The sequence below is a fragment of the Liolophura sinensis genome, chromosome 6 (assembly GCF_032854445.1).
Source record: "Liolophura sinensis isolate JHLJ2023 chromosome 6, CUHK_Ljap_v2, whole genome shotgun sequence".
In the NCBI taxonomy this organism is placed as follows: domain Eukaryota; kingdom Metazoa; phylum Mollusca; class Polyplacophora; order Chitonida; family Chitonidae; genus Liolophura; species Liolophura sinensis.
This window is the reverse complement of record NC_088300.1, coordinates 73,673,395-73,699,575: the sequence shown is the minus strand read 5'-3', so window position 1 is coordinate 73,699,575 and position 26,181 is coordinate 73,673,395. Positions and strand designations below refer to the sequence as shown.

The window sequence follows — 26,181 nt, the reverse complement described above, 5'->3', positions numbered from 1 at the left end:
TGAGAACGTAACAAGAAACTTTGTCACATAAAAGCACGGGCAAACATACACTAACTCGGCGACAGGTTCTGTGAGTGAGTATAGGTCTGGTATACTGGGTCTCCCTAGACAATATGTATCAAGTCCCGTTGGAAGGGATCGTGCCGTCAGAGAACTACATCACAACTCCCTCTATTTGCTTATTATGCCACAACCCCTTACCTTTCAGCGCCGCGGTCGGGGCTTAACAATTACTTACGGGCTTCTGCCTCGTACATGGGTCGTATTTCACGGTACCTTGTAAATGGGGTTGGGAAAAGAACGTCTAACTAGGTTGCATCAAAAAGGGACTATTAAAATATGACACCTGAGCGGAATTATTGTGCAAAGTCGAAGTTAGGGGGGATCAAAAATAAACGTGGTAAGATACCATCAGCAGAAGATCCCAGTTGTACCTGAAAGTAGGAATTTAATGGAACAGGTTGGCCTCATTTTTGTACAGGTAGAAATCCTACATGTGACCCGCCAGCGGGCAGCAGACAGACATACGCTCGCACCCAGGCAGCGATTTCAGCCCCAAGGGAGCAGTGGTTAGGAATATGACCAATAGAGTGAAGAAGTATTACGTTTGGTGACACCGGACTGGCAAATGCTTGATCCGAGCACTGCCCGGAGGGGAAATGCTTTGTCTCATCCACACTCAATCTAGTACGCCATGGTACTTCATGGCAGACCCGGTGAAAAGTCACCCATAGGGACCGAGGAATTACCATAGGAGGCAAATTAATTGCAGACCAATTAAGTATCCACTTTAGATCATGTGAGTATCAACTGATCTTCTCTTTCTGACTCTCTTGGCGAGGCGAGATCCCGGGTCCCTTGGGCATAGGGCTGGTCAGGATGACACCTTCGGGTGTCAGGGGACCCATATACTTGTCCGTGGAATAACACCCAGGTGACAAGTGTGGCCAGAGTCATGTAATGAAACCATGCTAGTCAATTAATGCTGAGGCAGCAGCTTTAGCTATTATTGCCCTATATAAGGCGATGCAAGTCGAGAGACAGGTCCCAAGTCACAAACATGTACCTGTACGAGAATCTGCACCTTCAGCATGTACACCTTCAGCTTGTACACCTTAAGCATGTACTTGTACGGCCATCAGCATGCACATGTACCACAACGTACACCTCCAGCATGTACGTGTAAGACAGTGTGCACCTCCAGCATGTTCCTGTAAGACAACGTACATCATCAACATGTACTGGTACCACAACGTACACCTTCAGCATGTACCTGTACGACAGCGTACACTTTCACCATGTACCTGCACGACCACATACACCTTCGCCCGAACGTCTACAGTCACACCGATCCCGTGCCAGCGTTAACATGGAAGATATAAGCTCATGCACTTTCTAAATCTACTTATCATACGTGGTATACAAAACTGTAGCCACATCTCCCAAGTTGTAAGCGATTTTGTAACAGTAATATACCTAGCTAATCCATTTATAACAACTTCCTAGACTTTGTGCCTATATATACAAATCATCAACACATTGTAGCGTAGTTGATATTATATAGATAAAATGATTTCCGTAATATACGCATGGTACACCTTGTACTCAAACCGAAAACCTCACGTGACGATGCAAGGATTAAAAAAGGTAACAGTGTGAATACCTGAACTGCTTAAACCCCAATCAACTCACCTGCATTGGCCGTGTCTATGAGAAGTGCCTTTCCTCATAATGGGCTAAGACAGGGAAAGAGCGACGGTCGCACCACAGCCATGTCACGCATCCCGAGGGGTAGGGCGGCAAGCCGGTAACTCTCATTTAGATCATTCCATAAAACTACAAACGTAAAATGGTAACAATCCCCGTGAGCTCTCTAACAAGTAGAGGCAGTTTTGTCAGACTCGGCTCTCTGTACCATGTGTGTACAGGAGCCACCTAATGAGCACGGTGGATACAACAGGTCCCCTTAACAGAGGCTCTGGGCCGGTCACACGACGCCTCACCGACCTGCTCTCACTATCCACGCTATATATGTAGATATGTAAATATATATATATATATATATATATATATTTATGCTTATATCCTCTGCAGACTAAAACACACAAGTTTTACTTCAACTTAAACCATGGTCTTCGTAACCCTCACAAAGCCTCGAGTTTGGGCTGTAACACACCTCAATGTTGCAAAGTATCTGAGAAATTCACCAGCGCTAAGTTTTCCAGCCGGTCTGTCCGATCGATGGGACGTGTTATCTCTGTGCGCATAACTCCAGCTAAGAAAACTTCTGCACTCCTCCAGCTATCTGTAGTCTTATTACCTATCATATTTTCTAGCCGGTTCATCCCCTAGAGATCATCCCGGGGGGTGGTGATGGCCACTAATCACCTCTTATTTCCAGTGTGTGGGGGTGCTCAGGGTGAAGTGGTGACAGAGAGGGCCCGGCTGTGTCGCCAGCGATAAGGCAGATGAGACGTCCGTACAGCACACCTGACGTACCCACAGCCAGGTAGAAGAGATACTCAAGCTTCTCGCCAAAACGCCGCGCCAATCCAGATCAACTATTTTAACTATCTGTGTCACTTTCGTTGTATAATATTCGTTAACTGCAGAGGGTTTTTTCCTCACTGTATGTAGCACGTGTTTGCGGACAAACCGAGAATTCTCCTTGCACATCCGAGGTCTCGCTTAACGCTGCTCTCTGGGTAAACCTTGTGACTGGTGTAAACAGAGCCAAGATGTGTAGCTTGAGTTCAGCACGGCCCAAGTCACAGGGCTAACCGCTAGGGGCACACTGCTCGACTGGGAGGCTACAGCCGCGCTCCGCACTCCGCAGATAGGCGACCGTGAAGTCGGCTTCTGATTGGTCCACATGGAAACAATAGGCAAGGAGAAAGCTGCCGGACGTATAGCAGGTCCTTTAGCTGAACACGCGGTCTCCTCAGCTACAGCTAAATTAACTGCTTATACCCTAATTAATTTATATTATCTGTGTTTACCGCTTTTTTCCGGATTTTTGTAAATATATAACAACGTTAATCCCTTCTACACGTGCACAACCAACTGTGACAGACGGGATTAAACAAATACGCCTGGACACTTCACTAATACCACTCATCCTAGTGCTGTTCATTTGGATTATATTGTACCAAGATACATAATAACACATAAACTTATTACGCACAAATACACTGACTGTATGGTTAAACAACTGAAGTAGATTCGCTGATTTTTGAGCGCCCCTGTTAGCACTTTAGGGTAACTACATATAATTTTGTTTTCCCTAAACGTAAATATCAGTTTTTTCCTTTGTCCAAATTTTATCTCCGTAGCTGCGTGAAAAAGTGACAGTTCAAAAGATAAGGGCCACGTTTAGCCTTGGTTTTATATCGTTGAAATAGAGCAGTATGAGACATGTTTTCTGGGTCGATACTTTAATACGGATACAGTAAACACATGGATCGTTGTAAGCAGTTAATGACGGTGAGGGGAGGGGAGGGGAGTGAGGTACATATCATACTGGGCCTGTCTGGGACGGGCGAACAGGGGCACGTCTCCACCCCAACACCTCAGCCAGGTCACTTCTCAGAGCCTCCAGTTTAAAGTTTATTCCCCAAGCACATACAACAAATTTCATTTTTCTTTGTTGTGTGTTGACTGTTGTAAGGCTCGCTGAAAACTGGGTCGACAAAACACGTGTACTCGAGGAAAACATCGAGGTAAAGCTAGCTAGGGTTATCACCACAGAAAACAGGTAAAAAAAAAGTTTTGCAAAACAGTTCACCTTCAATGCATGTCGATATAGAATCCCTTTAGAAATACATTATACTATCATTTTAAAATATAACTGTCCCTTACAGATGCGGAAGTAGAAGTTTCCGAAGCCTCAGTATTATAGCAATTAGTATACAGAATGTACAGCATTCCAGCTGGCAGATCTGATACACATGTTCTCTTCACAGCTACTCATTAATAAACCTGAACAGTCTGCCCGCTGCTGTCTGAATAGAGCGATTGACTGGGGGCTTAAGCCACCCAGTCAACAAACCTGATAGACGATCAACGATTTGGAGATCAATCTTGAAAAGGTCAGGAGGGATAAAAGATTGTGTCAAATATGTAGAGTCCGGAGAAAACTGGCATGTTCATCACTTATACCAGTTAATAAGACTGTTTTTGTCTTGATGCTCACATCGCCAAAATAATCAACAGGTTAGGATAAATGTACATATCCTTAACCATTTCAAACAAAAAGATAAACTATGCGTTTTATTAATACCCACGTTTGCTTTAATGCGTATATACAAAGTAAATAAATCTCCTTAGTTTGGCAAACTGCACACTCCTCAACAGCTGTATCAATAAGATCAATGGGTTTCTTTAATGAGAAATTTATACAAATCTCGGTGCAATGTAAATTCCTGACTGTCCCCTCACTTAGCTTTCCGGTCTGTACAATATGATACGAGAAATCAAGCATAAATGAAGGCTAAGCCAGCTGCGGGCACATCGGTATATTTTATGTGTTACGGAGTCCTGCGTTCCCAGGCAATACAGCTGAGAAAAGACTAAACGAGTCCATAGTTAGAGGTAGTTTTAACTTTATCGAGCGCTTTCAGAGCCTGTAATAGAATTGGCCTTTCGCCGTTTAGTATGGTGAGTGTTTGCCATGGATCCATGATCTGAGGACTAGGAAAATGATCTATTGCCTGCGGACAGAGAAATTGACTTGATAGCCGCAAATATCAGCCGTACATAAGTAGAGAACATAAGTGCATTGGACTCGATTCCAGGTCAGTGCACCATGATATCCACGCTTTAGCTGTTGACCACGAGAATTATACGACAATGCCTCACGCCAATAGCCCTCCCCTTGTAATCTGAGCTTCTAGTTATTGTATGGACATTTGTATAGACCGATAAACACCCACGGTGAGAAGTGACCAAGTCGTTTGTCGCTGATCACCTTTATTAACCCATTAAATCGGACGTCCAGAGAATACAGAATGGTTGACGCACGGAACATGGCATGCGGCAAGGCAACCTACTAGCTCCAAGACATTATCAGTTTTATTTTTCTTTCTACATAAAAATAGTTTTACTTAATTTGAAAAGAAATACTACGTGTAATGGTTGATTAGTTTTCCAATCGATTTGCGAAATAAAGAGCACGTCATGGAGGTGCACGCTCGGGCGTAAACAGTCAGTCCGCAATGTACATGATACATGTTAGTTTCAAACAGATTTGCCATAAAACTAAGTTCAGTTCATCATGACACAAAGCCAGGTTGCACATATCCCCATTCTGTATCAATTACAACGGTAGTGTTTTAATCGGCATACTTGAAAATTCACACTGGAAGCCTACATTTCTCATAAGGCCACTTAGTGTTACTTTCAAAACCTTACAACATCACTGTACACTGGCCATACCATTTGAAAAAATTATACAGTTTTACCAACCGCATTGTGTTCACAACTTGGAGGCAAATCATTAAAGTAGTCTAGTTTATCAATATATAAGTGACCCTTATTTAGCCCCGAGCCCAAACATACATAGTGGCGACTGCTTAGTTATCGTCTATATACCTGAACTGGAGATGTTATGGCTCTTCACCTTATTCATACAGCCAGTGACCTGGAAATCGGACCACTTCTCAGGAGATTATCTCCAAACGAGTGCACTTTTTCTTTTCAGCCATTAATGCGGCATTTGTTTTTGAACAATACCTGAACAGCTTGGCCGTGCTGCCCGTTCTGTGTTTCAAAGATTAAGATATATTAAAAGAATACTCAAATAACATGAATCGCTGACTTGTTGACTCCAGTATTTGATTTCTCGTCGTCTATGGATATTAGATTCTAAATAGATTCGGTAGTTTTAGTGAAAAATCGATGGTAAATTTACCTAACATGGATCTTGAATATATCGACGAGATTAGACTATCTATAGAATTAAAAGATATGGATATATGGGACTCATGGACAGCTTAGAATGTGCATCTACAAGAAGAAACGTCATCATAAGCTATCCATGATAAGGTAAGGGTGATGCCTACAATAGTATACAAATCTCACAGATGTATACGCTAGTAAGTTCATCATATTACGGTCGATTTACCTTCTAATAGCGGCGTCTTAGATCTTGATCCAGAGGCATTTTGCTATCAATCAAAACACATCATTAAAGAACATAAAAGGAAAAATCAAAACAAGCAGACTTAATGCCAGATAGATAACAAACATGGCATAAAACTGTTCAATCGCAAATGCAGAATTTGCCCATAAAACAGACTCTGTAAATAAAGCCTGTCAAATGCGTCTTGAACCAAACGGTTGTATTAGTAGGCGGGTATATGAGCGGACACGTTCTCCGCCATGTTTCCTCAGTCAAGCATAGCACAGGACCACCCTGAACGCTGATTTGTCTACACGCTGAGAGTCGCAGCCCACCACCACAGTCCATATTGTACAAGTGGTCACACTGAATGTAGATTTTTTAACATTCCTAATGAAGAGGCGTATCATAAGCTGATAAAAACGTTTTTTTTAATGTACAAATAAAACTTGTTGTAAATGAAACAAAGCGAAGTTATAAAAACTTAAATTGTGAATAATTTTTACTCAATTGCTAAGGTTAAAAACCTTACAAATGGTAGCAGAAGTCTCTCTTAAGATCACGAATGTAGATATTTGGATTGTAGATAATGGAGCGTAACACATGAATGTTCCGTTAAAGTCTAACTCATGTCTGGGTTGGAGATGGTTTGAGGTTTAACAATGCCGCACCTCCATGACGGGAAAACAGGAAAAGATTTAGAAGGCCATGTGTCTGTTTTAGTGTAATGTAGTACTATGTAGCTGAGTGTACAAAGAGACATTTATATTTGAAAAAAGCGGGGTTTCCTTTGAATGGATATGTACATTGGAAGGCTTGGTAGGGAAAGACAAAGGTTGTGGATAATGATGTATTCAGTCCCAGAGGTTCTTATTTCAGAAAACAAACTGTTGATTAATTAGGTTTTGTGCGGAGTCGTGTCAACTGACCTTGACCGATTAAAGCCTGAAGATATGCACATTCATCCGATTAAAGCGTTCTTGTTACTGTTTGGTTCAAAATTTTGGCTGTAAGAAACGAAGTGCAATCACTTTTGATGCTATTATTTTACCTATTTGTACCTATTGTTGATTCTAATATACCGAGGCAGTACAACTATTTTTAAAGCAGTCACTCACCTACTGTTTTGAAAAGTCGCTGTAACTCCATCACTGGATAAAGTCATTGTTGCTCGACATCGAAAATTGGGCTGAGCATCATACCCCTTAGTGCCGTTCGTCTAGTGTTTCGTGAGAAGATTGTTCAATTCTCTAGGATCTGTCATCGGCTGATTACATTCGCTCGGTAAAGTTGAGTAAAGGCTGGAATCCTATGTGTCAACCTCTGACTCAAACTCTACTTCCCGAATTGCCCTAGCCATATCTGTTACCGAATCTCACACTTGGGGGGCACTCGCCTTATCAACGATATAACAACTTGACCAATTACCTAACGTTGCATTCCCCGAAGCTTTTTATTGTTTTTTTCTACGTAGGTGTGTCCCGACTGAACCCGACGTGGACCGAATTGTCTAAAAGAGAAACTTCAACGTCATTTCTCATTAGGGGATCCATTGTGAGTGGGGATAATTTTTAGATACTCCCGCATGACGCGGACCTCAGTGAAGGCGTGAAAAATCAACGGACATGCCAGATTCAATAATACACTGACTAAACATAGCAGTTAAAATCATGATTTAGCCGCAAACTAGAGATTTTGGTACCATCGTGCACCCGCCACAGAGCCCCAGGGTAGCTCTTACCTAGTGCTCGATCGCTCATCAATCGTTGTGTTCTCTTGTCAAGATATCATCTCACCGGAAGTACTGGGTGTCCTATAAGGTCCCCTTCTGCAGTCTGCAGACAGGTAATGTGGTGAATTCCAGCCGTACACTGGTACAGTTTCACTTAGACCTGTGGGAATTGCTAGCATATTGGGGGAGGATTAAACCGGAATTAACTGTGTAAAACAAATTAAAAGGGGAAAAAAATCATCCGTGACATGGCATTTCCTCTGATTTTCGATCGCCTCTCTCATCTGTTACTTCAGGCACAAACAGCGCTCTCTGCATCGGAAGTAGCCTTTTGGTTTTCAATTTCCGATAGAATGTTGTGTTCACCATGGTGGTGTGGGTGTATTAAGGCAGTGGTATTAACTTATGATTTCTTATTTAAAACTCAACAAACATCCTTCCATGCGAGAACTTTTTACAGTTGATTGCATAATTTGTGCTGTATATAGCAGATGATCTTTAATTAAACACGAAAGGTTTGAATGTGAGGGTAAATCAGGTGTGCCCATGTGAGCGTTTCAAAAGTAAGCTATCATTATTGTATTGTTGCAAAGTACCCAAAGCAAACAATATTTCTTAGAACAGTTATATAAAGTCATGTCCTTTGTTAAGTTACTTACATTGCACATTGTAACAAGTTTTCAGCTTTTAGAGGGGCGTCTTAAAGTTATTGTTTTTCAGCGCAGAAATGCACCAATGGATTTTGTTTCAGATTAGGCCATTTTTCCTGCTGCACGCTGGATTTCCTAGGCAGTCAGTATGATTTCACATAATTCTGAACTGTCGAAATGACTGTTACGAAATGTTTATCAGATTTAAGTCAATCAATACCTGCACCTGGATTCACAAATAAGCTGAATATGACTGTTACGAAATGTTTATCAGATTTAAGTCAATCAATACCTGCACCTCGATTCACAAATAAGCTGAATATGACTGTTACGAAATGTTTATCAGATTTAAGTCAATCAATACCTGCACCTCGATTCACAAATAAGCTGAATATGACTGTTACGAAATGTTCATCAGATTTAAGTCAATCAATACCTGCACCTGGATTCACAAATAAGCTGAATATGACTGTTACGAAATGTTCATCAGATTTAAGTCAATCAATACCTGCACCTGGATTCTCAAAAAAGCTGAATTAGTTTCATCACAGTTTACAGAACCGCAACTATTAGATCTTAAAATGTCGACATTTTATTCATGCTGCTTATTTCAAAGTAAAAAGAGTCCACATCAGTGAGAAAATAGCAATTTACTTTCTTTCAAATCAATATATTCATTGTGAATTTCACTAAGGGATGTATCAAATTTCTTGTTTAGCAATGTAATGCATTCGTACCTATTAAACCACGTTTGTCTATTGTGATGAATTAAGCCGCTGGGGTAGAAGTGAAGCTTCAAGAAGCGGCACCCTCGACAAACTAATAGTTGTCACTACCATGAAGAGAAATAGGCCAGTGAGTGTTTAGGGGCGTCCTCGCGATGAAATGCGATAGATCGTCCGGAGAGATACGGGCGGCAATGGTGTCGCATCACACGATTACGTCGCCTACCCTTGCACCCCCTGGAGTCCGGAGGCCAGGCTATTTGACTTGACACCCGGGGGTATAACCCGCCCTCATGGGCTTGGGGCTCCAAGCGCCCGTGAAAACTTTTGTGGTTTAAACCTACAACAAATGAGCACGTTGGTCTAGGTGAATGGCACAGATGAACTGTTTTTTCAACAAAGGCGTGCATCTGGTATATGGAACAGAAGGTGGGCCCGGGACAATGGTAGAGGAGGCTTTCTTATTGCATCTAATGACGTGCCTCAGTCGACGCCTCCTCAAGGTTTGGACAAGCCCCTTGATGAATGGAAGAATCTAATGTATCTACTATTGTTCGCCTTGTGCTTCACTTGATTAATCCTGTTGCCTTCATTAACGTTGAGTTTTTGTAAGCAGAGCGGCAATGTGCACAACCAAACGCATTTTAAGGTTTGCTTCGATCTAACTGCGCGTGCGTATAAGTGTATCCCCTTATAAGATTAGAGAGATTTGGTGGCTCAAATGCAAAAAAAATAAAACAACAACAACAAAAAAACAGTGAAATTTTTCCGAATATAAAAAAAATTCTGTTTATCTGCAGGTATAAAGTTTTGCAGAGCACTCCGCAATCAATTTATTCTCCTGCTACCCTTTGCATTACGTGTTGGAAGTCTGTGGATTTAAAGTTATCACTTATAATCCCTTACAATCTCATAATTATCATTTATCACCTGTTATTTTTAGAGAGGGAGGCTAGCATAGATAGAGGGTGATCTTCGCGGACATTAGGAATTGTATACACCTTGTGAGGTTTCAACTTCATGCATGTTTATTACAGGTTGTCACCCAATCATGTATCCACCTCTTCAGGTGCATTGTGTCATAAAGGTGGAGGCTAAAGCAAACCCGGCCTAGTTATATCATGCCACTATTTATTTCACCAGTTACGCAGGTGTTCGGAACTTTGACATAACCCATGACAATTGGCCATGCGATCCATGGTTGGTACTGTAGGCCTTAGCGGCAGGAATATGGAAATCTGAGCACAATCCGCTTAATCCGGCTCTGTGCATTCTTCACATTGTAACATTGCGTAGATGGACTTATTGAGATATACTTCAATTGGCCATACCTGTCATTAATCAAAAACAAACGCTATACAGGGTATGTTAGAATCTCGATTGCTATCTGCATTCTAAATATTGCCATGTTGACGCAAATTAATGGCAACATTTGTTTTTATTAACCAGCTGACGAACTACAAAATAATGTCGATTATTATGATTGTTCGTATTTACTTCTCACCAAACATAAATATCCACCCTAACTGAAACTCGAATTGCACTTTAAAATGTTAGAATGGATGCAGAGACGATTGTTAAACAGGCAATGTTATCTTTTCAAATGTGTAAACCACATTCATCACCTTAGATGTACCTGACAGACTTAGTGTATGTTAAAATAAAATTCACTGACTATTGTTATACTATCGTTGCGAAGTAATCGATCATTAGATAGTTGTCCTTGCATTCTTAACGAGTAAGCCTTACCGAAGCCAATACTTTGTTATCCACCATCTGTGACTCAACAATGCAACTGTCACACTTTGCAACGATTCTGTTCTTCGAAGCGCGCGCGACTTGGTTAGACCCATGAACTGGTGTTTCTGGTGCGTACAACGTGTCAGAATGAATGATTGAATGAATGAACGAGTGAATAATTGATGATGGCTCAAAACCAGAGTAGCAAGATGAGTTCAGATCATTACTTACGAATGAGTATTTATTTACTCATCATCAGAAATTGATACTCTCATCTTTTACAGCGGTATCAATGGCTTTCAGAATATATCTAAATTTAGTAATGCTAATAAAGATGCAGCTACCTGAAAGACATATAAAAGAAGCTGGTCAAGTATTCTCGGGGTTAAAACGTTAAATATTGCTATGTGAAACTGCAATACTATTTAATCAGACAGTGAATTCGAGGCTGGAATAATATTACCAATTCTTCAGTTTGACAAGTTATATAGAGATCAGTCGTCAGCATTTACACATCAGCCTGCATGTGATAGATGGCAGTCTTCAGAAGGGTCATGTCTTCAAGCACCGTATGTGACATGCATAAGGTAACAAAGTACAAGCACGAGCATTGGTAGAGCAAGAGTCCACCAAAAGACGAGACAGACATATTCCATTGTCCACTCCCTATCACGAACTGATTGAGCCGTACTGACTCAACGGAAAGTGAGGCCATGTTTTAAACGGCAATAGGTGATAAAACTCCAGCAAAGTCATCATCCTGTTAAGACAAGTCATTATCATATTCAACCTGAAAAACAAGGGAGGCGCATATGTAGATCAAAGGCACCGACAATCTGTCTGTAACGCTGATTGAATAAATGACAAACTGGTCATTCATTGGTTGTTTGCTGGGGTAAGATAGGCCTTGGTAGAGGTTAATACGGGTAAGTCTTAAAAAAGATAATAAAAGTCCGCCGAAGGGAGTTTAATTGAGGAGAAAGTTCATAAAACGGCTTTTATCTCACTTTAACTCGTACACTGCTCCATTGAAATTAACATTTACACGGCGTTTCACGCAAAGCGCGTTGGAAAGACTGGGTTTTCACACAATTTAATAAGGTCTGAAAAGAAGTCTGGGTGGGCAGAATCGTTAGTTGTCAGCGGATCTCTCACCTACGTTGCAGAAGGACCTGTCAAACTAAATTGAGATAACACAAATATTCAACCCCAGCCACTATAAGCTTTGTTAAAGAACGGCCTTAAACTTCTCGAATTGACAGTGATGGAACATTGGTATTTAAGTGATTCTGAGGTTGGCAGAGGGAGCAGAAGAACGGGATAGTTAATGCAATAGTTCTTGTACGACCACCCAGTAATTACACCAATTTAATACAGGTAATAGTTTCTATGCGAGAGTTGTCTCGTCCAGAAACACATCCGGTTACAGTTTGTTCCAATCGACGAGGGTAAATCTCTCGCGGAGAGTATGACCCCCTATGGCGTCCTGCCAGCCCACAAGAACCCCCGGTGAACGTCACAAACCACTCGAACTCCCACAAGCACTTCCCAGTAAAAAGAGGGCAAAGGAAGGAGTCGGGACCTCCAGCGAGAGACACCAACACTGATAAAGTTGTGTCACCGTTCTCAGTGTCATCTGCCAAAATGTGTCCCCACTGGAAATAGACTAGAGCAGAGCACCCTTTTGTCCATCGTCAAGATCTATATGTGGAGAGAATTATATGAACAGATCGATAGTACAAACACGGGCCTCCAAATTCGTGTTGTAGGTGCTCCATCATGAAGACAATAAGACAAGGGAAGCTTGTTTCGGCGTAGTTGTACCCGGTACAGGGCAGGTAGGGCCACTGCCTTATTGTGACCGTGTCAATATAGCAGATAATGGCCGTCAAACATAATGTACATATTTATAACAAAACCTGATCTGTATATAGTGTAAAGAGTAACCCATGTTAATGGAACGCCTCATAACGTTGATTCGTGTCATTCACAAGTCAACACAAACTCTTACTGAAGGATTAAAATCACGGCAATTACAATATTTCTTACAGTGAGTCTATCGCATTACATATAGACTCAGCCGTAGTTTATATTTGATTCAACATCATTTTTATTAATACAATAGTATGGGGAAACATGCAGAACCATAATTCGTTTATGGATGGGAATACAAAACCATTAATATCTAAAGGACATGTACGGGAAACATAGGGAATGCCTAGAGGGCATATGTCACTGTTTATCACGTGATGAGTGCAAGTTATCATCCGTACACTCTGCAATAAGAATGAAAGTGCCGCTAGTAAACATTTGTAATCAGGGCAGGCGAGTAGGCACTACTTCAGAGCCAATCATTAATTATAGCCAACACCTCTTCTTCCTTCTGAAGAAAACCAGTTTTGCTAGTGGCACGAGAGGATGAACATGTTCTGGATAAAAGGCAATACTGCCCTTGAGCAGATCAAAGACCTTCGTTTCATCATTGGCTACCCAAGTGTGTGGACAATCGCTGATCTAATGACGTGTGCTCATTTAATGAGAAGACAATAACATTAGTTTCTTGTTAGGTGGCAAATCAGCTTGTGTAAGGTCAGCTAAAGGTGTCCAACAGTGTAAAGAAGCAAACACCTATCAACCCCGGAGACAATGGACCATGGCGATACCATCATTTCTAACACGGACCGCCAGGTGGCGTGCTACATGTCACGCCTAAGACGAGATAACATCGTCAGAGGGTGTCAACCAATGTGACCTGGGGGAAGAATACATCATAATGATAAATATTGGGGTGACACTTTATGAAGGGTATAATCTAGAGAGGTTTCTGTAGCAGAGAGATTGCTCGATAGATGATCTACCCCCTGCATAGCTGGGTTGATCAGGAGAGCTGGGGGTGTGCCCCCACCCCCTATCGCACCTGCCAGGGGAGGTTTTTACTAACACCTGAGGGACCTCACATAACCACAAAACTCTTATCTGATTCAAGGTTTGAATAATTTGAACCAATTGTCCGATTTTTTTCTGGACAATGTATGTCAATTTAAGGACACATAATATCCAAATTATTCCACAGAATAAGCCTTTAATTACTAGTTAGTTCTTTCAAATAATCCCGCCCCTTCCACTGACGTGATCGTGTGACTACTTGTTGATAGTCTTCATTCAGTTATTTTCAATTTTTGTACAAAAATTAACTGATTAAGCTTGCTCTGTCGTGTCATGTCTTTCACAAGTTACTTTAGAAATCTACGTTAACATGACCAATTCATACTTTCTAACATTAATTTTCATTTCTATCACACAGAAATTCAGGTAAGTCCTTTCCAAGATAATTTCAACAAACATTGTGTTATTACGTCTGTTAAGAACCTGGAAGGGACAAGTTACCAATAACCCTTTTGCCACGGTTTTTGTTTTATTCGCTCTCTTCCTCTACGTAAATTTGACCTTCAGTCAAAAAGGACGTTGCAAGGCTGTAACACCGAGACCCAAAACTCTTACTACAGTCTTAATAACGATTCATCAGTGTACTGAAGAAATCATACACCTGCAGTCCAAAGTGACGAGTAAACTAATATAACCAGCTTTGACCTTTGATCCTCCCATGCTATCCAATCAGCATGTTACCCGGCTGAGTTTGATGGATCACACTGAGCTACAAACGTCAAACTCTGAGCCTTTAAGTCCTCGACTCTTCAAACCTATAGCCTTGATCACGTGTGTGTGTTACACAGAATCCGTGTAATATGTGCCATATAACCCGTAATGCCAAACTGTATACAATACTCAGTGTAATAATATGAGGATAAGGTATAGGCTATATACAGGAAACCGCACTGTTTCTCTTCCATTCTGCAGTCCTCACTGTTGCGGCTGGAAGCTAGATTTATCATATAGCCATGTACGAGTAGACCTGTTTCACATTAACACAGTAATGTATAAAAAAACATTCAAAAAGTGAAATAAGGCCTGTTGTCAATTTACCTCAGTTTGGATATTATTCTAACGGTTCAAACTGTTTAAAGGCATAAGTAAAAACAGATGATATCCCGATAGAAACCGATTGAATCGTTTTCAGAAGATTTGTGTATCAATTCATTGATAATGTCGTTGTCTTTATACTATCCAGATGTTAATTCAACACACATATGTTATTTGTCTTAGCATTTTTTGGATTTTCTAATTATAGAGAAGCATATGACTATTATACCCCAATAAGGTAACTATTCTAGGTCGTTAATATGCATGGTAATCTTTCTGTTATATAGATCTGTTGCCAGACTAAAGCTGATCCAAAGTCTCCCACCTAGGTCACCACACTAATTATTTTAGCCTTTACAAATCTAAAGCTAAATACACTAAGCCTTTCTGAACTTGGTGTATGGAGGCATAGGGAAAAGCGTGTATAAATTTGTCCAGGCACAGTACAGCCTAATGCAAATCAAAAAGTTGAGTCCTCTTGAACATGTCACTCTTAATGTTTATAATTCTTCAACATCGAATTAATTTCTCGCCTACCCTTCCCTTAAGCAATTCCTGTATCAAGTCACAGCCATTAAAGATCTATAATCTGAAAATCCAGTTTAGAAGTATACGTTAACTTCCTTTTCTGATAAAGTAGACAGCAGTCTATCAATATTCTACCCATGGGATCTCGAAGCCCACACTAAATCATTAATAGCATCGGGTCAAATATTTGGTGTACACATCAATGGATTCAAAAGCCGAACAGAGCATTTTTAATTAATAATGATATTTAAGTGGAATAACTCCCAATCTCGTTATTCTGTTTGAGCGGATATATATTTTAAAAAGCGAAAAATTCACCAACATTCCGCCACAATTTAAAAAACCGAAGTGGTTGTTCCTCATTCTTTCCGCACGCGTCATTAAAAAGTTCAGACCAGTTTCCCACATATAGGATCAAAGATGACGCCTTTATTAAATAAAAAAGACAAGCAGAAATGCATCACGTGGAGTGGAACTTTTACGGCTCTCCCCGTCACTGGAGATGCCGCCAAATTGTCGCCTTATTATATAAACCAACACATACACCCTTCCTTCAAATCAGACCATCATATCAATTTGTACACACTGAAGTAGCTGAAAATACCTGATCTGCTTTGTTGTTGAGGGAACACGCTACATAACGAAACATTTTAAAAGTTAAATGTCATCAGTATGAATGATAATGGTGAACCCTTGAAGATAACGGCGCTAGACTGTCAGCATGTACATTGTTCAACACTCTGCTGGATTGGTGGTCTGCGCCCATCAATCACATATTCACTGTCTGTATTATGCGCGCAACTGAGAAGACAAAGCAGTTAATTCTGTGGTAGAAACAGCTTTGGAATCAAAAAAGCTCTGAACACAGATTTGAACTATACTTTGTGCACTACAGAGACCACTGGCTTACTTTTTTTGGAAAGTGCATAATTCGGTAATAAGTGGAGTTTCAATATCCCTCACATCCGTCAACCATGCGAAGTGAAATCATATGCGGGGAAACCATGTCCATGTCACTGCCTTACCAAAGCACCAAGGCGAATTTGTCATATGCGGGGAAACCATATCCATGTCACTGCCTTCCCAAAGTACCAGGGCGAATTTGTCATATGCGGGGAAACCATATCCATGTCACTGCCTTCCCAAAGTACCAGGGCGAATTTGACATATGCTGGGAAACTATGTCCATTTCACTGCCTTCCCAAAGTACCAGGGCGAATTTGACATATGCAGGGAAACCATGTCCGTGTCACTGCCTTCCCAAAGCACCAAGGCGAATTTGTCATATGCTGGGAAACCATGTCCATGTCACTGCCTTACCAAAGTACAAGTGCGAATTTGACATATGCAGGGAAACCATGTCCGTGTCACTGCCTTCCCAAAGCACCAAGGCGAATTTGTCCTATGCGGGGAAACCATGTCCATGTCACTGCCTTCCCAAAGTACCAGTGCGAATTTGACATATGCTAGGAAACCATGTCCGTGTCACTGCCTTCCCAAAGTACCAAAGCGAATTTGTCATATGCTGGGAAACCATGTCCATGTCACTGCCTTACCAAAGTACCAGTGCGAATTTGACATATGCTGGGAAACCATGTCCATGTCACTGCCTTCCCAAAGTACCAGGGCGAATTTGTCATATGCTGGGAAACCATGTCCATGTCACTGCCTTACCAAAGTACCAGTGCGAATTTGACATATGCTGGGAAACCATGTCCATGTCATTGCCTTACCAAAGTACAAGTGCGAATTTGACATATGCTGGGAAACCATGTCCATGTCACTGCCTTACCAAAGTACCAAGGCGAATTTGACATATGCTGGGAAACCATGTCCATGTCACTGCCTTCCCAAAGCACCAGGGCGAATTTGACATATGCTGGGAAACCATGTCCATGTCACTGCCTTACCAAAGCATCAAGGCGAATTTGACATATGCTGGGAAACCATGTCCATGTCACTGCCTTCCCAAAGCACCAAGGCGAATTTGTCATGAAGAGAATGGAATTTTTTGGTCATTTTTGCTAGATGCCTTTTACCCCATGGATTTAAATAACAATGGATATACATCACACAGGATTAGCTACGCCGCGCGTGTTAAAGCATTAAATATAGTTATTGTACAAGTAGAAAGGAAGGGAAACTAGTAGGTCACCTGTGTATTTATACCTGGACATCTTCGGTACAAGTCATGCCTGGTATTTCCGTAAGTTGCGTCGCCAAGAATAAAACTGCGGTACTTCACCTTTGAACAAGTGGCAATGACATAGGGAAATCTAATAAAATAGTGTGCTATACATAAACTGCCGGGTAGTTGGTTATTTCACAGGAATGGTGTGGTTCCAAAGCGGATGCGGGGTATATGTGTGTGTAAATATCCTTCACTCAACCATCCAATTTGAGGTTTTTAAGGAATTTTAGTTCCAATAATTGATCAGAAATATTTAGAATAATCTGACCAGAGGAGTGTAAAATCCACTTTCAACCATATCTGCACTGAGTTTCCGGTATTGCACAGGTTATTAAATAGTAGGAGATGTATAAATGTACCTGAATTCTGAATATTAAAAACTCTAACACGAAAATGTGTAACACCTCTGGGGATCAATTTACATATTAAATATGCTTACTGTTGATACCAGTCAAATGGATAAAATGTTTAGCGTTACCTTTTGTCCACTGCTCTGTCAGCTGCGTCGTAATGAAATAATACCTAGATCTTTGAACCAAAAAATGTATAAAATGTTTAAACGTTTACCTGAGCTTTTACAAAGTTGTTAATCACAAATTTACCAGATAAACTAACAGACATGTTTTATATACCTGTGACTGCCACATCACAATGTGTAAGCATTGAACCCCTTGTCAGAAATCGTAGCTCTTTTGGGCTACCTGTTACGGTTTCTTTGAAAAGAGTGAACGAGGTTCCGATTTGTCTGGACAAAACCACGTTTACAACAAGGCAGAATAAAATAGCTAAAGGTGATATTTAAGCAAACATGTCAGGCTTTAGAATAAGACTGAAAGGCGGTATAGCACCTGTACGGTGTCCGACATGCAGTGGGTGGCTAGTCTCAATGGCGTGCTTCGGAAATCTTCACATACGTTTAGCATATATCAAATCTATAAGAGTTTTCCGCCTTTATGGAGACGAAGAAAAAAATCAGTTCACGGATGTTTGCGGGGGTGAAGTCATTAGGATCTTCGGATCCTCGGAGAAGCTAATTCTGCATAGACGGTAGTGTATGGCTGGTAAATTGTTAACCGAAGCGTGGACTGAAGAGGGAGTGTTTTACATCCAGGCGCCTTCTATGGCTATGTCGTATTCTTAACGTGAAAGTGCCAAAGACTTGAGTGCTTAGAAGGCGCCGGGTAGACATTTTTGTCTGTTCTTCTATATGGACGGTCGGTATCTTGTACAGTTGACGTCACAGACCATCACCATCAAAGAATTAATGAACTCCGTGTTCACATGATGTGATTTAGCGAATGGATTAAAGTGGTCGAATGAAATTAGGACAAGCTTTGTTTCATATTATTTGTACTTTTCCATGGCATTTCACAAATTTCGATCGATTTCGTTGAATTCTCCATTTTTGGAAAACCTATCGCACCATGCATGTGAATGTGGGTTTAAAATGTTAAAAGCGCGCGTAAAACTATTTTACTAGGTGGGTTATATCAGCCAGAACGTCGAGGAAGCTGTATCAGCGTTATTTGTCTTTTATACATTCTCAGGATAGCACAGATTCTAGTACTAAGAATTGGCTAACCACTTCCGGTTTCGAACCAGCGACCTTAGACTCAGACATCTTCCTACCCGTAATACAGGTCAGCAGTGTAGACTAGTGGGCCAATATACCCCCCACTAATACAGGAGGGAGTCACAACACCCATTGGGCCTGGCCAACCCTATGAGGTAATGCCGCACGAGAGACAGTTGCTGGATTGGTAATATCATCGGTTATTGGGCTAATCATCCACTTGTAGCACCCAAGGCTCAGCGAGGCACTATACTGGCAGTATACCACATGATTGTGCAGGTATTTCCATCCAACTGTTATGAATATATTTTTAAGATAAACATAAACTTACAGATCAGCTCTCGTAAAAGTTTAAACATTTCGACTTATATATATATTTTATATATATATATATATATATATATATATATATATATATATATATATATATATATATATATATATATATATATATATATATCGAAATGTTTAAACTTTTACGAGAGCTGATCTGTAAGTCGGCTGGCAAGTTTCCTAATGTCAGTTTGTTACCCTTGGAAAACCGCCTTTCACAACGTCTCGAGGACATAACAACGAACACGGTTGTTGTTTTACGTGACAAGCCACGGCACTAGCAAACACAATTGTAATTTTGCGTGACAAGCCACGGCACTAGCGAACACGATTGTAGTTTTACCTGACAAGCCACGGCACTGGGAATACCAACGTTAATGCTGAACAACGTATGTAAGGAAAAACTCGTCAATGATAAAAACGTCCGTAAGGATAAAAACGAATGTGAGAATAAAAACGTGTATAAGGGTTACAACGCATATGTAATTGTGAAGGCGTCTAAGGGACTTGTCTTTTTCTTAATGCAATTTTGGAATTGTATCTAAAGATTCATTCCCCAATCATGATTGTGATGATGTGAACTCTTTTTCCCACGTGATTATATTTGAACTATAACGCATGCTTCGGTCACATTTCTTAAGTTGAAGTCTAACAAAATGGCACTAGCACAGTTTGGCACGAGTCAAACGGCATATCATAACGTACTAAGAATATAAACCATCGAGTCATATGATTATATGAATTTGAAAACAAAACTTACGGATACGCTTCGATTCTTGCACCCTATTCATGCGCATGCATCAGAAAAAGTAATGCTTTTCAGGCTATTTGACCCTTCTGTTAATACAATTAAATAGCACGTTTGTGGCTTTCCTTTCATGTAAAATTTGATGAATTACATAAATTTTATTTCTAGTTTCTCACATAAAATAGGGAAATGAATGCCATAAAACAACTTTACCAACTTGACAGAAAGAACGCTAAATACTATCAGACTGAAGCTTCACCCTCAAGGTAAGGCCTGGCAGAAGCGTGATGATGTTAGCTGCTGTGCTTGAGGGGTGGTAACTAAGATTCTGGCTGACAGCCGATCGCTAGACCATGCTGAAACCCATAGGTTAATTACAGGCTTGTGTTTAAACAGTAACAACCTTAAACGCTCCTCAAATGTAAGAATCACTAGGTGAATATTAATTAGAAGGGGAACTTTCTGTCCCAGCTTCGGAGTATGTTTCAGGTTGGCTGCTGTGATCACGGCGAGCTTACGCAACGGAAGTGATGTGAGCAGTATGACGCCAGTAAGTCTCAGCTGCAATTAAAATGTTTGTGACGAAACTTTAATGGAATGTCGGGGGCTTAAAGACAAGATAACATTTATTGCGGCCGTCATTAATTTGATATACTGACCTAAAGATTTTGTATTTTGAGAAAATTCCGGACAAGGAAGCCTTCAAAGGCGGCTGTAAGAGGAGAGTAGGCCTACTTATTAGGATCGGGTATGAGCGTGCGTGTTCACCGCCCAGGAAGACTCAGGAAGTCTGACAGAGATTCGAAAACATAATAGAAGACAAAATTTTATGTAATGGGTGAAATGTAGGGAATTCAACATTCGTCCATTAAAACATTTGTAGCATGAACGGTTAACCCATGAAACTATAGATCGCTATACAGCCTGATGAAAAGTTTTTTGACTGGCCCGTTTTAGCTTGGAAATGCCGTGAATCAGCAAATAGAGCAATTAATGTAGAGTTCATGGATTTAAGAGGTATTTTTAATGTCAGACCGATGTAAAAACAGTTGCAAAGCCATTCACACTTTTCTTACTAAAATATGTATCAAAAATATCAGCTGGTATTAAATGATTGAAATGTACTATCTTAAGATTACAATTAACGTACCTGTACCTGTACCTGTACCTGTACATACGTGGAAAAACGTAATCGAGACCTCCCCACACCTGTTGGTCTTCAAACTGTCAAGGTTTTTAATTGAGTACTCGTCATGGAATGGATATGAGATGACTACATCAACTGATAAACATTACTAAATATAAGTATAAGTATAAGAAGGAGAAAAATTTCTCATATTTTTCATCATCGCAAATACTAAATGACCCATGACGAAATACAAATATACCAGGGAGTGAGGCAATATGCGCCTGTAGAGGGAGATGCCGTAAAATTTCCTTTACTACATCACAGGTACAACCGATAAACAATAACTACTGGATGAGCCAGAGTACAACAAAATGTTCACAGCCGTGTATATTAAACTGCAGAAATAAGATAAAGATCCTGACTATGGGTTTAATTTTTCAGTGAAACGAACAAGGATCCTGTTTAGAGACCAGTATTATTTACGATTTGGGGAGTGTTTATAGATTAGAACAGATTTATGTTGTTTGATAAAAAGCCATGAAGTTTTCATGAGGTGTATATGTACGCATGGTGTATTTATTGACCTGGTTATAGCAAGGGGAAAGTGCTCGTGGTAGACAGGGACGAGATTTCAATCGTTGTTTCGTCGTTAAAGTACAACTGAGGCATTTCTTTATTACCAGTCAAACCTTGGCTTGATTCAGGCGAGGGCCCGAATGTCACAAACAAATATCAATAGGCATGCGACTGGTTAATAAGGAAGTCAGTACCGTGCTTGTGTTGTAGAGCATTACCTAACCAGAGCAAGAAACTAAAACAAAGTCAACAAACAAAGTAATTATGGATTGCGCAAACAAGGGAATTATTGACGAAGGACAGTTATACTGTGGATCAAAGGAACAAATCGTCGACAATCGCGTGGCGTGGAAAATCTGGAGAGGTCCCAGGGTGAGGTCGGGATATAGGGCAAAACAAAGCGACCAATTAGCTAAAATGTGTTCTGTTAAAAGAGACAATCCTAAATGTCATCTTGAGAAAGGACGATGACACACTGGAAATAAACTTCCTTCAAAGCTATCACTGTATACCTCCAATGTTGGTAAATTTTTTCAATAATTGTTTACTTTCTTGATCGTTTAATCGTGGCCATTCGCAAATATGTATATAATCGATGTATGAGCACTATCAACGACCATATTGTGATGGTAAACAACGGCACATTAAAAGAAAATTAGAAAAAGAAGGAAATATCTGAATCGAGGGTATTCTTTCTGTAAATAATGAATTCAACAAAGCTTTACCATGAAATTCGTTATACATAGTTTAACCGATGTAAATAGACTTTCTGAGAACAAAAAATCCACGTATGCGTGCATTAATCATTAAACTTTAGTTGTAAAATATATGAGCGTAATAAAATAGTCCGGTAAACAATACGGGAGTTAACGTGCGTCCCTGTCGCACACCAAACCTTGTGTTCGTGACGAAGGAGTAGTTCGTGGAAAACTACCCAGGGGATGAAGTACCACTTAGACGGTGTATAATGGAACAGGGTATAACAAAACACGGCCTTTCATCTTGATCTGGCAATAATTGTAGCTGTCGTTACCGTCTGGTAAGTCTGAAGCACGACATGCTCACCAACAATGGATGACATCCGGTACACGACCCACTGCCACTTCCATCCGACAAAAAATGTCAAGTTGTAATCGAACATTTTTTACATTTTAACGAGTGGTTTCTAAGATCAGAACCGCTATAAAAGATGTCAGTAAGCCCGTTTAAACTGTAATAGCGCATTACACGAGAACAGTTGACCCCTGATTAATACTTTATACAAGGAGATGGAGGCTCTGCCACGAGATCCAAACTAAGTACGTCACGGGTTCTTATGTCGTAAATGGTAACACGAACTTTTAAACTGTCTGAACTTAAAAGAAAACGCTCAAGGGCCATTGGTTCTTATTTTCATAATTAAAGGAAAGACGTGGACTGTAAGTATCGTACGGGAGCCAACACGGTTATTGAGTTTCCGAATGGCTTATTTTCTACCCGTTCACACCCTGGTCAAACATGCGCAGTACGGGATTCGCTCAACCCACCGTAATTCCAGAGAGTTAATTGTCCAGAGCAGCTCTTGTAGACGATTTAACAGGCCGATTATCGTGATGGTATAATCTAAGCCATCTACAAAAGAAACAGACGGTTCGTCCTTTGTCCTCACTATATCAGTTGAAGAAATAAAGCAGGCAAAAGCCGGCATCACAGAAGATAAAGTATCGCAAACAAGACACGGACTAAGGCCTTTGATGGGTTTAAATCACGTTTCCAGACCGACACAATGGTCGTTTGGAAATTACAAGGCAAGAACAGAACGTGCAATTACCAGACTAAAGGCACCATGTCTTGACGCTTTCCTTAAAGTGATAATAAAGACGTGCGGTTATATATTATACTTGTGTTAAAGGGTTTTTTATAATCAGGGAAAACAAACGACATAGTTTCCACAGCCTAGCGATTCCAGCAAGAACTTTTCTGCGAGGCAAAATTTCCCCTGAACTTAAACTTGTGTGAGTTCAAACACGAGTTAATCACAAGCTACACGGAATTAAATTTTGCATTCCTTGCAGACCATCACTGGCTTCAAGACTCCCCACCTCCCCTGGCTCTTTACCTCTCCCTCTCTCGTATCATTCAGTAGGATTAGTTTGGTATGAGAGCCACTCCAGACACCAGTCCCGAACTCAAACCCAGTAACATCCGTTTTATCATGAAAGTGTCATCTATGACCTTTCTGATTTCCCAGGCTTCCCTAAAAGACAGAGTTCAAGTTCGTTTCTCTTAATAAAAGACTTGTCGTTTCACCACGTACCCCTTAGGCACGCCACTGTTTAGCTTGTCCTCTATTACGCCATTGACAAAAAGCTGAGGACCTATCACGACACATTGGCTTACGCCAGCAAATCCTTTCTCCGGTAGCAACACGGCAAAAGTATTGTTACGTTTTCGGGAATGAGCTTTTAGTCACGTCTGTATTTGCTGTTCGCTGATCACGCATGATGTGTAGGAGTTAGACGGATCAACGTTCGTTTCATCTCACCAGAAGCCTGAATATTGCCAAGGACAAGGTTCGGGAAGGAAATTAACAAGTTGGGGGAAAAGTTACATGTGATTTGCTTAGCCAACGGAAGATCAAATAATTGTCACACCAAACTCTGGTGGATTTTGAACCCAAACCTCTTGACAGCAATAGAAGAACAGTTTATGTACACTGGGAGATTTACCCAGTTTGTCCGATAACATTAGAAACCTATTTATTCGATGAGTCTTTGTTCATATGTAATCTTGACATTATTATGTTTAACCTAACCTTGTCACTGATAAAGTATAGCTTCTAAATGAAGTTAAAAGGGCGCGATATTTAGTAGGTACAACACGCCGATGAAGTATTCTTACTTCTGACACCGCACGACTTGTGCTCCCCTCGTTCTACCCTTGTCTACAGCTGATCCTCGCCTGGAATCCTGAACGACGCAAATATCCGGCCAAAGTCGCCTCGGTGGTATCTGTTCATGGCCGTGCGGAGGATCCCGGTTATCGTTACACAATCGAATCGATGATGTTTCTGAAAGTCCAGATTCACTTTGCCGGTCTTGGTTACCAAAAATAATGGTCAAGATCACTATTTATGGTAATAACTCCATGGTAGAGTTAAATAGTAGTCATTCAGGGTGGGAAAATAACATTATAAACTTTTGATAGAAGGAATATTGAGCCTATAACTGTCACCGCTGTCACGTGGCTTTAGCTAGGTAAAGGTACATGGGGTTGTCGATTTATCACGCCGCTTTCTTTTTATTTGATTTTTATCATTCCTGATTTAAGAGTTCTGGGAAACGCTAGAGGTCCACAGGCCGTTTGTAGATGTAAGAGTTCATATGTACGGGTACCTAAAATAACTGTTATGATTACCAAGGTGTTATTTCATCTGTGATGTGACATTTCTCTAAATAAAGAGGTCTCACGTTTAAATAAAGCAATTGTGACTGAGAACCGTATATCATTCAGTCCAGTAAACGTGGGAACCAATAGTGCACTGAAGTATGATGCAAGGAGACCCTCAAATTACGTAACTGTTAATAAGCTAAAGAACGAAGGAATCCTTTCTAAAATAAATGATCCATGTATTTTATTTATGGCCTGCATACTGACCCTTAGAATAACCAGTAGTAGTTTACAATTTAGCTTGTGCTGACCAAAGTCATTTGTAATTAAAAACTGACTGAAATTCTTTTGTTTAGAGTTGATCCAGAAACAACCTCTGCACTTCTGTGTTAACCATCCGCCACGGAAAATAACCCCTCGTCAACCTTATCTTACTGACAATGCAAATCTACAAGAATCCACCTAACGAAAGAATGTCGATGTCACAGGTCAAACTGGCGTAATTGAAATAGTTGGTTGACATCTCGGTATGTGATCACGAGCGGCTGGTGCAATTCGATGTGTTTACAAGCATAATACAACATGCTTCTCTCAAGTACCCCGCCGTTTAATATACGACCTCAAACTTATGCGAGCTGTAATATAGTGACGGTGATACTGGCAACGGCCTCAATAAAATACATGTACAAGCCTGTGCGCACGAGTTGTACGGGTCAATCAAAACGACTAGACGTTATACAATCTGATAACATGATGGCACAAATTATATCAACGGTTTTGATTTACAA

General features: G+C 40.6%; 1 protein-coding gene across 2 annotated transcripts in view; it reads right to left on the bottom strand.

The window, feature by feature from the left end:
- LOC135466845 (fibroblast growth factor 18-like) overlaps positions 1-26,181 on the bottom strand; it is a 71,912-nt gene that overhangs the window by 19,764 nt on the left and 25,967 nt on the right. The window contains exon 1 of one of the 2 annotated variants that reach the window (XM_064744582.1): positions 1,693-1,953. The exons of the other annotated variant lie outside the window; for it this stretch is intronic. Within the exon in view, the coding sequence (XP_064600652.1) occupies positions 1,693-1,730 (38 nt within the window). The 5' untranslated portion in view covers positions 1,731-1,953. Of the gene's footprint in view, positions 1-1,692; positions 1,954-26,181 lie in introns of those variants that run through there. 2 annotated transcript variants of the gene reach the window in all.